We start from the raw sequence: 16,299 nt of genomic DNA on the forward strand, positions 1-16,299 counted from the left end.
CTGGGTTGTGAAAGACACTGGGGTTTCCGGGTATGTAGATGTTGGGATCCAGGTTTGAGAGTTTCCCCAGGAAGTTATGTGAGATGTGAAATTGAGAAAAATAAATCATTGTCAGCAGTGATAGAAGATTAGTACCCTCATTCTTGTGTCACAGAGGGTCCTGAAGCAAAAAGAGATGCTTCATGGGAATATCACTGGTAGGTGATACAGGAAGAAGTTCTCTCTGGTTCTTCTGACTCCCTGTTTCGTGCTTTAGCTACTTGACCATGTTATTAAATGGAAAATAAAACCACTGTGAAGCCTTTCAAAATGAGGCATGACAGAGTATATCACTTTCTTGTATTATAATATTTAAGTAGCACATATAATCTGCATTGTCTCACTTCTGATATTACAGAGTTTTATCCCATAAAACTTGTTCCTATCAGTTACTACACTTTCCTATATTTTTTAACACTCATGCATGCATGTGCCTCTGACAGAAGCTAGAAAGGGTTAAGTAATATCACAAATTTTGTTTTCAGATTCCAGATTTACATATAAATAGGTACTGATTGATAGATATAAGCATAAATGTCCAAGTGTACACACAAGCAGACACATAAATAAAACTGAGAAACTAAGCAATTACTTGTATGACTTCAAAGTTTAGACTAACTTTTTTTGGATCTCATTAATTGCCAAATAGCACTTCTAAAAATTCTTCTTTTTGCTGCATGATCCATACCTTTTTTAAAAAAGAGCTCTCACAGTTTGAAGAAGAGAATTAACAAAAATTCTAAAAAAAAAATATTACAGTTGATTAGGGCTGATTTTGTATCAGCAGAAAAGAAAGGATAAATTTATTTTTGTGTATGCGTGAGTTCCTAGGGCAATTCATAACTCCCAGTCACACTCTAAGCTCCAAGGGAAACACAATAACAGCAACAAAACAAAGCAGTTTGGAAATATCTTGCTGGTTTTTACCATTTTTACCAAATTTGATACCTGGTATCAATTTCCATTTTTGCCTGGAATCCCTCTGAAACAATTTTGTCAATTACATTTGAAAGGAATACAGAAAGTGAGACAGCTGAGGTGAACAAAAAATGAGTTCTAAGAAAGTAAAACTGCACCTGCATCTAGTGAATGCTGCATCAATTAAGGTAGTTAAGAATTCAGAACTGAGCTGCATATAAATGTTTTAAAAGAAATATTGTTAAAAATTATTTCAATTAACTGTGTGCACACACAATTGTTAGCCTTTATAATCAACTTATTATTTTGTATGCCTGATAATGTCTTGCTGAACAGCATCCAAGATGTTTTCCAATTCTAATTTATGTTACAGTATTATAATGTTGGTTTTGGGTGGAGAAATACTGTTATTAAAAAATGGTCTTCTGCAAATTTTAGGAAGTTCAAAACCTCTCTATTGTGTCAATACTACATGAGGAATTCTAATCAAAACTAGATTGCTAAAGAAAATCATCATATATGAGTTAGTACTTGAATTTCTTTCCCCAATTAATTTTTGATTTTCTATATCATTACAAGATCATAAGGAATAGATTCAAAACACAGTTCAAGGGTATCCACATTAACATATCAATCACAGTAAGACACTATTTTTCCTTCTAAAATGAGTTGCAATAGCAATAAAAATTGATATACTGAGTGAAATAGCACATCAGAAATGTTATTAAAGATATCAAAGCAGTGAAATGAAACAGAAATAGTTATGATAAAGATGTTTTATTCCACGGAAAACATGTGTTTACCATACAACTATTTAAAAACTTGAAAAGTAAAAGCTTTGCTGAGTAGCCTACAGTGTACTTGCAAACATATTTGCTCTGGCAAGCACATGTAATATTTTCAGCTGTTACAGTGAGTCTTCAGTGAATCCACTTACCTTTAAAAGCTGATATTTTATAGTTATGTTGGATAGCAGCCACCATGTCCTTCCAGAAGTCATATTTTTTCTGACCATTATGCTGTAAGCATGAAAAGGAACCCAGTCATTATATCAAGTATCAGCTATTACAAGCTTTGAAACAGTGACAGAAATGCCATGAATTAACAAAATTATATGAAGTAAGACAGTCTTTAGACAGTAGGATTCAGGACATCAGGATTCAGTAGTACCCAGATTAACATTGTGTAACTGCAGGCAAGTTATGTCCCTCTTAGAGGGTTACCATGAGAAGAGGAAGGGAAAAGGAGAAATGCTTAATATTTGTGAGGAGCTCTAAAACATTACAGCAAAAAGGGGCATCAGATAGAGCAGGAACTTACAGCATGAGCATCCCATCCCACTGACATTTGGGAAAAAGAAGTGCCCAGGGCTGCAGATACTGAACTTAATTAGCATGTTGACATTATCCATAGCATGGCATTTGTATCACCTTCTACCTTAAGAACTGACAAATCCCTTCACTATAATTTAGAGGTAGTGCCCTTCTGCCAAGAACCCTACTCCAAACATGGTATAAAACACTCATCCAGAATCCTGGCTGAATAGCAGTTCATGGCACTGTGCTCTGAAGACTGCCAAACCCCAGCTCTGGCAGAAAGACAGGAGAAGGTGATCCACGATTGTGAACAGTCTTTCGCCATTCCTAGAAAGCTTCCCAGGCATAGCCGAGCTCCAGTTGACCTCAGCTTCCCCTTCAGCCTCTCACATGGGAAAGGAAAACCTCAACCTGCTGAGCCCCACAACACTCTCAAACACCACAAATTTTAGTAGTGATGAATGAAACAGATGCAATTACACAGCTAGCCAGTATTACAGAGTAGAGGATTAGCTACAGAGCCCATAAGAAGTGCTCAGTTACAGAGTAACTTGTCAGCAGTAAAGCAGGTGGTATACTCTTTATGTGTCACGGAAAGTATTTCTGTAATGCTGCTGCAGGCCTTCCGCATTAGGATAAATTTCAAGGCAAGTATTAGCAGTTTCAGGGCACTGCTGCCCTCTGTGCATTGATACCTGCACTAATACCTGAATAATGAGCCATTCTGTAATCATAAAGCATTTTGTAGTGAGGAAAACATTCAGAAACTGGAAAAAACTTCCAAGCCCAAACATTGCCAAACAAAAACCAAGAACATGTAGCTTATATATACTGAAGTAAACTGCTATTTCAGGCCAAACTTGCCATGGAGGCTTCCAGAGAACAGTCTGCCTTTACTTTCACAATCGGCAAGTCACACAAACAAGGTCTTTTGTGTATAACTGACAAGCACAGTTTGCTTATCATCCATCAGCTCTACAGGTTAAGAGCAGGAAAGATATGGTGCTGTGGCTTTCAGAATATTTTTTTAATCCATTCCTATAGCAAACTGCCACAGAAATACATAAAAGAGCTAATAAAGAGAAAAGGTTTTGTATGTCAGCTTCAGCTAGCCAAGGATGATAAACCAAGGGTGATTATTCAAAGCTATGTACAGGAGAGAGTGGGGACCATCTGTCTAGAGGCAATGCAAGTAGCCTAAGCTAGCACTCTTCTCAAGACAGACAGATTCAACCGTCTTCTCCCCTCACACTCCATGTGGCTGACTTAGTCCTTAGGGTTCTGGGTTTTTTTACTTGTTTCTCTTAAAAAAAAAAAAAGTACTGAACTGAACCAAAAGTTCCTCAGAGTACTGTTTTGAGGACAGATGCATAGTAGTTTAAAACTGGGTACACTTCCTTCGAAACATTTGAACTCGGAGGAGACTAAAATAACTTAAACTAATTTCTTGCATATCTTCAGCCATTGCATACAAGATGTAAAGGAAAACTGACCAATTCCAAAACGAAGAGAGAAAAGCTAAGAGAAATCATTGCATTTCATCACTGGCCATCCAGTCCACCATGATTTTGGTGTGATTACAAAATATGATTTTATTAGCTGAACCATCAAGACAAAGCAATGTTTGGTTTAGCTCATCAGAGTGAAGATCAAAAACTCCCATGCTTTGTCTGTAAACACGTAAGAGTTCTGGCTCTAGACACAGCAAAAACAGATACATTTTTAACAGTGCAGGGTAGTCCAGCATCCAACTCATGTCTAAACCCATTTTGAATCCAAACTTAGTAATTCTTCCAGTAGAAAGCTTTCTTGAACCTAGAATGTTGTCTGGAAATGATAAGAAAATAGCATGTTGTAAGCAGGCTCACAGAACAGGACACAGAAGGATCTACTTTCTTTTAAAAATGTGGAAGAAGAAAATGTGAGGGTTTCTAATCCTTAGGATGCTGCATTTTGCAGGCATGAGTTCTGCGATGGAGACGCTGACCACCTCCTGCCTCGCATCTTTCTCAAGTGGCTGCTGCTAACCTTGCAGGGAATTACTGTAGCCCTCCTGTTGAAACAGGGCTGACAGCCAGTAAAATACTTGAGGACTGCTAGGAGATAAAGAGGGTGCATGACCCACTTCTCGTGGCTCTCCAGAGGAACAGCACGGGTTTAATCCCCTCTGGTTGAAGATGGCACCAATCCTGGGTCAGTGCTCCAGCCTGCGATCTAGTAACTGGATGTGAAAGCTTATTACACACATGCTATGAAGTGCTTTCTCTCTTAACAAGCAGGTGATTTCTGCTGAGTCTAAATTAAATATAAATATAATACAGGTGTCACAACCGCAACAGGTTTCTTCTAAGCTGTGAACAGCTTAGGGGAAGGAGATTAATCAGGCAGAAAATTAAGAGTCTTACCGAGCACTTGTCCTCCATGCTTCCCTGATAAGCTAGTTATAGCTAACTCTTCATGCAGCACATGGATTTAGGCAGCAATCTACTCAGCATGCTATTTTGGAGCGAAGGCTAAAGCAGCAAGCCACCTAACATCCAAAGAGACCCCAGGTACTCCTCTCACAGACTCGGACTTTCACTCTGCAGACAAGGTTAAGTACTGGCAATCTTCAGGCCTTCAGTGCTTTGGTACCTCTGGCCAGAAGACTACCTCAGTACTCTTTTGACACGAACACAAGTTACTCTATGAGAAGAACCCTCTCCTATCTCCACCTGCATGCAAGTTAAACATTCAAACCTTCTTTTACACAACAAAACAATTATTACCAAATGTCAAAGGTAGAATTTAGGACATTCTATCTATCTAAAAAGCACTGAAAAATGTTCAAGCAATTGTATTTTCCACCTTAAGAATTTAATTTACTGTTTAGCAGAGGAAAAAACATTTAAAAGATACTATGCCAGGGGTGTATTTATCTTTGTACACAGATCAATATATTTAGGACAAAAACAAGCTTAAAAAAGGATTAAATGCAGCTTCATTCACTCTTTAACAACTTGCAAATTAGCAAATTGTGTAATTCAAAGAAATACTGTATTTATTTCAAGTACAATCAAGCATAATTAAAGGAGACTTTAAGAACAACATTGTGCATACTACAGGGTAAACTTGAGGAAACAGCACATTTCCATTAGTATCCTAGTTATTTGTGCCCTCTGGTGGAAGTACTTTTATTTTGAACATGCCATGTAGCTCACAATTATCTTCATAGACAACTTTAATACAGTAAGTCCAACGTGGAATAGTCCAAATGAGAAGACCTTGATGCTGTTCAATACCAAATTTTTATGCATTTAATAATGCATGCAAGAGATGTGGTGGTAGAAGAAAAAGATAATGCAACACATAATTTTCACATAATCCAGTTCTTACCTGATCTAAGCTGTCCACAACCCTTGCACACAAGAGAGCTCCTGGCAGGTCAAAATAATTATCATACAAATAATATTTAGCTGGAAAAAATAATTTAAAAAATACAATTTAAACACCTCTTTACTGTATGCTTTAATCACAAATAAAAATTACATATAAATAATAATATAAGCTCCTATTTGGATTTTACTGGTAATAAGCATTATCTATTTCCCTATCATTGTTAACAGAGTCTAACTTCTGGGTGACATAACTGGCAACTAAGAGTTATTTACCTATACGAAGGCAGCGAGATTTTGACAAGACATTTTAAGATTCCAAAAGCCCAGGTAAAAGAAAAGAGGAAGAACCATGAGTTTTAATTCAGGACAGTATCTTTCAACTCTTCCAAAATATCTATTTCCCTAGCAGTGAAAACACAAGTAAAGTGTTTAAGAAGTTCAGAGACACTTGGACAGGTCTGGCACAGTCATGTGCTTTGCACACGCATGTTGCAGTTCCCCTCAGCCCAAGGGGAAGCATGCTAACATTATTACATCAGTCCCCAAAACAGAACTGTATCAGGAGGGTGCAAATGTCCCCCCAGACTATGGTCATGCTCAACAACTCTCTTCAAGGAGTGAAATTAATTAACCAGTGATTTATTGTTTTCTTTTTTCATGATCTTCATTCACAACAGAGACCAAGTTTATGTTTCAGTGAAAAAGAAAAACACATTTCCTATATGACCAAAGGAAACCTCTCTCTTCCTCCATTTTGCAAAAGATTACCTGCAGTTTAGAATAAACATTGCATTTGCAGTCAGCAAAATCTCAAGGAAAGTACCTCCATTTCGTAACAAAAAGCACCTTAAGTGAGCACATCCTGTGTGTTACTCTCAACTGCCAAGATCAAAGTAAAACGGAGAGGAAACACAGAGCAAGAATGCAAACCTAGCCACAGCTCCTTCAAAGTGACTCCTGTCTTAAACACAGGAACCTAAAATGCAAGGGGAGAAGTTTTGTTTCTAAACCTGATTTGCTCTTTGCACCTGTGCCTAGACCTCCTGTTACTACAGGACTAGTGGCTATAAGTCAACAATTAAGAAAAATTTAAGGTTTGTCCTAAATGAGATAGGATATCAGTCAGCAGGTATTGAGCAATTGTATTGTGCATCATCTGTTCTTCTTGGGTTCTGAGGCTCTGTTTCCTTATCATTACAATAATTATTAGTAGTATTTTTAGTATATTTATTATTATAACATTTCATTTCAATTATAAATTGTTCTCAACCCATGAGATTTACCATTCTGTCTGATTCTCCTGCCCACTGGGCCTGGGCAGGGTGGGAGTGAATGAGCAGCTGTATGGTCCTCAGTTGCTAGCTCAGGTTAAATCGTGATACTGGTTGTATCAGCCTACTTCATCAAGAGACAGAGTGACCACCACTATAACCAAAACATGCCTATCATGTCAGCTCATTTGTCTTACCATAAAATAAATACCACAAAATAAATTTAAGGTGAATTCTAGTACTAGAAGTTAAAAACACATAAAAACCAAATCTTCCTGATACATTTACCTGTTCTAATAATTCCCAGCTAAAGTATTTTTATAAATCTGTGTTAAGAACTAACAGTATGAGATACTGAAGGGACCAGAGCAATTTTAAAGAAGAGGACATGCTAAAGCATAGCTACCTGTGCGTGAAACCATTCCACTGACTGTATTAAAATGCTTCCACTCCTTCCTTCCATAGATCTCCAGGATCTCTTCGGATGTCATGCTCTTTGTACCATGGCTTGCCCTGTTTGATGCATCAAGTTGTTTATAAAACAAAACAAAACAGAAAGTAGTTGAAAACATCTAAACTACTACTTGTGCAAAGTTACACACTGAAATTGAATTACAGTGCATGCAAGCTGATCAAAACTGACTCTCTTTATAGCTTAGAAGTTTCCCAGGACCTACTAAGCTTTTATCGTATACATTCCAGCTCTCGATAAAGGCCTTACAACACAAAGGTTTGGTTGGCTGGGGGCACAGCTACTGTGCCTCACCTGCTAACACAATCACTCTGTATTGCTCGAATGTTTTCAATTGTGTGAGGACACTCGCTATACTTGAGCTATCAATATACACTGCACAATAAAGCACAGTGCAGAAAGCCTATACATCGTTCTGACGCCTGGTAACATTCACAGAATGCAGGGAAACTATGGAAAAGTGCTAGTTTGGGCCCTGCAAGCAGCTTTTTAATACATAACTACACACAAGCCTTTTTAGGTACTACAAATTAACTGCTCAGACCATCAGACTGGGTCCCATTTTGAAGCAAATGCAAGCAATACCAGGAGAGGTAACCCTGTATCATTCTTCCCTTTAATGCGGTATATCCTGTAATCTTCAATTCTGCATTTAATACTCCAAAATTCATGTTATTAAATTAATTTTGGGACACACAATAATGACTCAAAAGTATTTCTTTCTTCTTTTAATGAGATGTGACCTTCTTTAGCATCCTCAAGCTCCTTCCACATGCTCTCAGAAAAAAAAAAAAGTATAGTCTGTCTTGCATTCTAAATTACACAGATTTTTATTCTGCAACAAAATTAGGGAGAAATGGGACTACGATTGAAATACTTTAAGTACATTTACTTTTCAGATTTTTATTTTAAAATAGCAGTCTCCTATATCTAAAAAAAATAAAAAACAAAAAACAAAAACCTAAGGATTTACTGAAAGTGATGACTGCAAAACAACTTTTAAGTGGAAAGCCCCCAGAATTCCAAAAGTGAATGTATCACTTTCTGTGGTTAATTTATCTCAGGCTATTTAAATTAGATATTGTACACTTGCAGAATTTTGAATGACTATGGCACAAAGACAATAGTCATTCCAGTCATTAGTATTAGTCATTAATACTAATTAACTGCCTCGCAAGTCAGTTTACCCTCAATCCAAAGAAAAACCTTACCCTGGATTTTAGCAGACCTGGACAAAGAGTACATGGGTAGCCACCAAAAAAATGAATTCACTTTCAAGCTCAATGTGTCCTCAGAGTCTCAGATTTTATTAAAAATGAGATGTTATTTGCAACCAGACAACATCAAAACATTACCAAAAGATTCCATATGTAACATTAAGAGAAAATGAGCACCACATTACCAAAGAGTATTTAACTTTTACATCTAACAAATGAATACATGATGAAATAAGTGTTTTAAATATTTATAAAATTGAGAGATGACAATTAGGAAGGGGGATAAAATGTTAGTATATTTAACAATACAACTTATATTTAACAATATAGATTTATGGTCAGTATTACCTTAAAACTGTTCCATCTTCCGCAAGTTTCAGGAAATTTCCTTCTTCAATGTCCAACACCAAGCCTTTGCAACTAAGAATAAATTAATTTTAAGGAAGAAACAAAAATATTAATGCTTTCAGAACACTATCTTCTTATGATAGTGATATGCAGTTACAGAAGCTATGGTGCTTCTGTAGCTATGATGCTAGAGAAAACTAAACAAGTCACAACCCTTCAAATACTTCCATGTTTGAACAATTTTCTCTAAATGCATATTATTACAATGAGGATTGGATTTTCCTTACATAGCAAAATCCCACTAAATAAACCCAGTTCCATGTCCAGTAAATTTAGAAACTGTTATATAGATTGGTTGGAGGTTTAAGGTCCAAACATATAAAACTAAGAAATGTTTAAGTCAATTCTATTAAAGACTTTTTTTTTTTTTTTTGTGGCAACTCCTCTAGTTATTACTTGAGTGATTGCACCAGTTATTACAGAAAAGAGGGGGAGAACATCAGTCTAAATGAGGCAACTCAATAAGCTAAGAACACATGAAGCAGAAGCACTGCTAGCCAGCACAAACAAGGGGAAGAGTTGACAATGTTGGAGATACTCGGCAAGAGTTTCTAATCCTCCCTAATAAATCTTTGTCTTCCAGATAATTGAATTGCCATTTGCTTAGGTTCTTTGAAAAATTAATTCAGAGTTCAGTCGTTAAAATACAAATGAATAAATGAGACTGAGGAAGTAATGACACCTTCATCCTCTGTGAGGCACCCAAAGGAAAGAATACATGCCATGAAGGCAGCAAGCAGATGCCAATCTTTCATGAATGACTCCTGGGCAATTAGCAATGACAAACTTGTTACCAGCACTGTGGACTTGAAGGTTTACGTTAATAAACTTCCTGCTTCAATAAGAGACCAAACCCAAGATATCTAGAGCTGAACAATGGATTTCTTGCATCATAGGACTCAAATTATGATTGATACATCGCTTGTCTCGTGGAAGTTGAAATCAATCTTGTTGGAAACTGACCAGTCAAATATTGAATTTTAAAAAACATTACACAAGAATGCATACATTATTTTAAAAAAACTCTGCATGTGTCTATATCTAATGATTATTTAGCCTTCAAGTCTTCACCCCCATGGCCTAGATAATAACCTTATAAAGTTAAAATATCAAGATTCAAATTAAGTTCCTGCTCAGAAACCACTGAGTTCAGAGCAGGAACTTGGGTTTCAGTCCTTTTCATCAAGGCTTTGTGCCTGATGTGCCACCCAAGGGCTACCTTCTGGCACATCACCTTTCCTTGGTTTCTCAGAAGGCTGTTGTGATTAATCTGCCTTACACAAACAAAACAACATCTGCTGAGATAAAAATTACTAAAATCTAATGGTTTCTGTTGAATAGGATGTAGAAGATAGAATGAGACTAAAAGGCTTGTGTAAAGACAGCTGGAAGCACAAAGCAAGCTTGGATGCTCAGTTCTCTCTTCGAAATACCATTAGAACTATCTCATGATAAATACTATTTAGGACAACTACTTAAAGCCGTAATTTTGGATTTATCCATTGGGCTTGACAATCATAACATCAATTGCCTACGAAATGAAGCTGTTTTCTGAGCTTTGTAAAAGTTACAGCATAAAGCAGTGACGTTATTTTCAATGTACTCACCAGAAGTCTAAGCTGTCTGGAGCTAGGGTCAGCAAGTCTTCATCATATCCCTTCTCTGTTACCAGATACTGGGCAAAACTATCATATATTAGCTACAAATGAAAAAATACATGCATTCATTATATTGATTAAGTGAGATCAGAGACACTGCTTCCTTGAAAAGTGGCAAGATGTGAGTGTTAATGCCTCCTAAATGAAATCAAGCCATGGAGATAGGGGCCCTGTCCCACTGCCTCCACTGGGAAATAGTGCCTGAGGTTATTTCTGTCATGGCTGGAAAAGACACAAGAGTTCTGGTGCAATGAGTCCTGCACAACCCAGATTACAACATTCTGCTTTATAGTCCCTGCGCTCCAGGATTGTTGGGAAATCAAGACGGTAAAGACTAGTCACTATTTCCCCCTTCCCAATCCTTTTTGCTTTATTTTTTAAAATTTTTAATATCATGGTTACTGAGATTCAACAAGCAGCTTCCAAACCAGTAAACATTTATCCTTAGGGGCATTTAAAAAGTATTTGAAGGAATTTATTTTGAAGAAAAGAGGCAACTACTGAACAAATGGTTATTATTTCTAAGATCAAATGGCCTAGCATGACACTCAGCAGTTTATTAATGTACTGTGCCGGTAATGTTATACAAGAAGCTCTATGGAGATGCTGCCAGGTCCTTAAAGACCATCCAAAAATAGTAATTCCTCCCTTTTTCTCGTGGTTCTTTCATTAAAACTGTTCCCTGGCCTTTTTTCTTTAATTACAACAGATGCTCTTGGAATCAGTATGAATAATGTCTAAGAAAGACAAATATGAAAGCAAATGCTGAAATAGTAAGAAGTAACTTCATCTTCAGCTGGGCCTATCAGCCTTTTAAAGTATTTCTTATTTCCAAGAGATAAGGAGGCATGCAATGGGCATGTGTCAGTCTGCCTCTGTCTCCTGTGCGAAGATGAAGAGGGCACCAAGTTTAGTAAAAGTTCTTTTTTCTCCATTTTGTTCATTGGTTGCTTAGCATTTTTTAAAAACCTCTTATAGTTATCAATTGTCTAATGTTTGCCTTCATCAGACAGAATTTGTATCAGCAAGAACATGCTTGTGTATGGCAAGAACATGGAAAGTAAGCCCAGTGTTACACAGTTTCCACCTAGATATTTAAGAGCTTGTAAATTTTATTGTTACTTTTGAATCCTCTTTTGCAAGCAAGATGCCCCTCCACTTAAGTTCACACGTAGCTATGGGAAGCAGCGCACTTTTAAACACAGGATGCACTGACTATTAATAAATGGGACAGCTCATAAACATGTATTTCTATACCAAATTCTGAAATTATCTTGCAATTAGCGTGGGAGTCCTGTGCAGTGCAAAATGTACTGCAAGTGAATGGAGGCAAAGAAAGGGGGAGAGTGAGACACCATGAGCATCCGCGACACAAGATAGCTCCAGAACAGAGTCCTGACGTCAACAGAGAAAGACGAGTCAATGTAAGATTACCAGGGAGTTTAGAAACGAAAGTGACGAGGGCGGGAAGGCACAGCACAGGCAGCAGTTCCTCTTCGAAAGAGACCACAGGGCTAAGTCAGAGGCGCCGCATCCCTCTAAACTCGGCGTTTTATTATAAGCACCAGAAAGTTTTCAAAGGTCTCCTGTCCAAAGTGCTGCGGATTCCTCACTCTGCAGCATCTCTGGATTTAGCGGGCGGGCTCTACCTTTTCCTCAGAGCCGCTACGGCCAGGAAAGAAGAACCATTTTCAAGGAAGGAGAAATGGCTGTCCCCTCCGCTCGGGCAGAGAGGCCTGCTGAGGAAGCGCCCGGCGAGGGATGCACTTGCGTTTCTCTTATCTCCCGTGGATGTCTGCCGGCCCCGGGCTCTCTGTGCCCACCGGAGGGGTCCCGGCCCCACTCCCCGGCGCTTTGCCTTCGGTGGGGCATGCGGCGGGAGCGGGGCGGAGCGGGGCCCCTCCCGCGGCTCCCCTCGGCCGCGCCGCCCGCACTCACCCGTGCGCTCTGCGGGAGGTGGTACCGGCAGAGCGTGTGGTCCAGGTCGAAGCCCACCACGTCGCACTCAGCCAGGGAAAAGTGCTGCTGCATCGCCGAGCCGCCGCCGCCGCAGGCGGGCGGAGGAGGAGGAGGAGAAAGAGGCGGGAGGAGGAAGGAGCGCGGGCGGCGCTTCCTGCGGAGCCGTGGCGGGCAGAGCGGAGCGGGGCCCGGGGGACGCCCTCGGCCCTCCCCGGCCAGCCCCGGCGGGGCCGCCCTCACCTGCGGCACAGCCCCTAGGCGAGCCCGGCCATGGAGGGGCGGGCGCAGGGAGGATGCCCGGAGGCGTGTCCAAGCGCTCGAATTCCAAAAGCATGCTTCCCGCCGCGGCTTTGTGTGCTCGGGAGCAGGCGTGGGAACGGAGTGCTCCCGCTCGTCTGGCAGACCGGAACCGCGAGTCTTCGGGGGTGTTTGCTGGGAGCTGGTGAGCAGAGCGGAACAGGAGTCAGCCTTGGTCAGTCACAGGACAGCCGGTGCCACACCGCAAGGGCTCTACCGGGGACAATTAACATATGTAGGTAGAGAAAACACTACTTACTACTTCGTTATGCATCCTCAGCACGTTTGCCATGACTCCAAGCTGTGTGGTGCTCGCTGGAGGGAAGGGATATCATCCTCAGGGACCTTGGTAGGCTTGAGAGGTGGGACTGTGCGAAACTCATGAAGTTCAACAACGCCAGGAGCAAGGTCCTGCACCTGGATCAGGACAATCCCAAGCACGAGGCTGGGCAGAAAATGGACAGAGAGCAGCCCTGAGGAGAACGACTTGGGGGTATTGGTGGATGAGAAGTTCAATGTGCACTTCCAGCCCAGAAAGCCAACTGTGTCCTCAGATGCATCAAAAGAAATGTGGGCAGCAGGGCAAGAGAGGGGATTCTGCCCATCTACTCCACTCCTGCTCTGTCCGCCTCTGGGGCCCCCAACATAATAAAGATGTGCACCTGCTGCAGTGAGTCCTGAGGAGGGTCATGAAGATAATCAGGGGACTGAAGCACGTCTCTTATGAAGGCAGGCTGATAAAGCTGGGGTTGTTCAGCCTGGAGAAGAGAAGGCTTCAGAGAGACAGCAGCATTCCAATACCTAAAGAACTTACAGGAATGCTGGAGAGGGATTTTCTACAAAGGCATGTAGTGCTGGGACAAGGGCTTTAAACTGAGGGTAGGTTTGGATTAGATGTAAGGAAGAAATTCTTTCCTTTGAGGGTGTGAGGCTCTGGAGCAGGTTGCGCAAAGAAGTTGTGGATGCTCCATTCCATAAATAGTTGAAGGTTAGGTTGGATGGGGCCGCAAGCAGCCTGGTCTAGTGGAAGGTGTCCCTGTTCATGGCAGGAGTGTTGGAACTGGATGATCTTAAAGATCACTTCCAAGGCAAACCATTTTATGATTCTTTGTATCAAAGTCCCTGCAGGGTACACTGTATACAGTAAACCACACTATGCTGTGCGTTTGGCTGTGGAAAAACTAAAAATCCATAGGTAATTCCATAGCTACATTTTAATTTACTGACAGTTTGGGTAATTAAAAACAACCAAAAAACCCCCCATTAAGAACAGCAGAGTCCAGTACAGACAGTATGTGTCCAGAATACATAAACAAATAAGCTTTTGATAGGTATCTGCTGAATAAATAATGCTGTAGTGCAATTAGAAAGAAAGTGCTGTCTGAAAGAAAATATTGTATTTGGAGGAAAGCATACAGATGGGAGTTGCATTAAGGTAATCTTGTTCTCAGTGGTTGAACTTGAATATAGCTAAGGCTGGAATCAGGATTCTGAAACAACTGGGCTTGACAGCCTTGTTTGAAGGACCTCTTCATTCTTCAGTTCTTTTCTCTCAGTAGACCAATGACACCATCAAAACTGCTTTGATTTACAAAACATGAAAAATTCCAGTTCAATATATTTTAAATAAATATATTTTATTTTTAAATTCTTGTATGGCTATAAATAGAATAGTATAAAAAAGTATTTAAATTGAGAGCAATTATTAAAAAATATTTATTACAAGTAATCTTTTCCAGTGTTGTCTACCTGCACACAGCTGTAAGTGCTGTGCTTTGTAGGTTGATAAATGTGAGCTCATAACCATAGCAGTGTGCAGCAGAAATTTTGATTATATCAAATTATGATTTGATTTTTGCAGGATGACTCAATGATACTTTGGTATTAAAGAGAAAAACACCTTTGAAAATACATTCAAGTAGTAAATAGATACAATTTTCTTATATATTAAGAGATACAATGTACTTATATATTAAGATTCTGTTTTCTATGTTCAGGTAGACACAGAGAAGATTTTGAGAGAAATTTAATAGCATAACCTCTCACATGCATTTAACAATTCCACAGAAAAGTTCAGTATCAGATTAGGAAAGGAACTAGACAGGTAAATATATAGAAACTAAGAAGAAAATTCAAAAATGCTGGTAGTAGGACAGGACGAGCATGTAAGGTGTCAGAGCAAGCTAGAAAGGGATTACATAGTTTTACCAAAGGCCATTGTACAGCAGTTTCTTTCAAAGGTTCTCAGAATCTCCTCCAGACATTAATATTCTTTCTAATGCTAATACTTTCTAATGTGTATGCATATATATATGCATACCATGTATACTCAAACCAAACTTTATATATGTATACACACAATAAATTATGCATAAATAATGATTACTTACATGTGTTTTAGACATATGTTAAAGAAATACATATATGCCTAAATACATAAAAGTTAATGTGTGTGAAACCTGAGCATATAATAAAGGCCCATCCAGGACACACAACACACAACAGGGATAATAACTGTCCAGATGAAGCAGCAGCCTGGGAACTGAGGGCACAAAACCATTTACCTTCCTAAAGCTGCTCACTTCAGAAAACACAGAGCAAATTCCTCTTCCACTGAAGTTGATGGCCACAATTTTGATTGACTTCAGAACGTCTGAAAGGTCATGCATAGTTAGTGTTTCATGCTATTCTCACATAAAGTTTGTCTGCCTTTCAGATTATAGCAGTACAGCTATCTTATTCCAGTTTGTTGGTTTTTTTTCCTGGAAAGGATTCAGGTAGCTTCCAAAATAGTGTTTTGGTTATGGCATTTAAAAGGTATATTTTACTTGCTATGCCAGTAAAGCATTTTTGTACGAAAACTCACCAAAAAACCAACTTAACACAGTGAAATATTGAAACATCTAAATAGATATTGAATCTATCTAATCTAATCTATACTAAATCATGTATTCATTGATAGAATTATAGGATGGTTTGGGTTAAAAGATCATCTAGTCTAACCCTTTGTATCTGGTCACTGTAGTCACTGTCACCTGAATGCAATCTTGAACATCCAGATTGTGTGAATGTGACACAATTATATTGAAGCAATGACAAGCTATCATAGAATTTACAATGCAGAAGTACTAATCATACTTATCTTAAATCGCTTTGTGTAGGGAACAATATTCTCCTATGGAGGGATTCAGCAAGTTAAGTTTCAGGTATGTGAAGCTGAATATTAAATCAGAAGTCTGACAACAAGAAATAGAGAAAATACTAATGAAGAGAATTGGTTTTCAGTTTTGGGGAAAGAGAAGATAAATGAGAAAATAACACCTTATCTTCAGTATTTGCAACACAAGCTTGGTAATAGTCTTTTCAG

At 39.1% G+C, this 16,299-nt stretch overlaps 1 protein-coding gene across 1 annotated transcript in view; it reads right to left on the minus strand.

Annotated features, from left to right (window-relative positions):
* Positions 1–12,814, minus strand: part of NT5DC1 (5'-nucleotidase domain containing 1) — a 126,040-nt gene extending 113,226 nt beyond the window's left edge. Inside the window, exons 1-6 of the mRNA XM_005518291.2 lie at positions 12,615–12,814; positions 10,626–10,717; positions 8,959–9,030; positions 7,328–7,434; positions 5,649–5,728; positions 1,895–1,976 (exon numbers count right to left, since the gene is read on the minus strand). Coding sequence (XP_005518348.1) covers positions 1,895–1,976; positions 5,649–5,728; positions 7,328–7,434; positions 8,959–9,030; positions 10,626–10,717; positions 12,615–12,707 — 526 coding nt within the window. The 5' untranslated portion in view covers positions 12,708–12,814. The remainder of the gene's footprint in view (positions 1–1,894; positions 1,977–5,648; positions 5,729–7,327; positions 7,435–8,958; positions 9,031–10,625; positions 10,718–12,614) is intronic.
* Between the last annotated feature and the right edge of the window lie 3,485 nt (positions 12,815–16,299).

This window comes from Pseudopodoces humilis, chromosome 3 (assembly GCF_049639895.1).
Source record: "Pseudopodoces humilis isolate 2021_Gansu_Grassland_sample_001 chromosome 3, ASM4963989v1, whole genome shotgun sequence".
NCBI lineage: Eukaryota > Metazoa > Chordata > Aves > Passeriformes > Paridae > Pseudopodoces > Pseudopodoces humilis.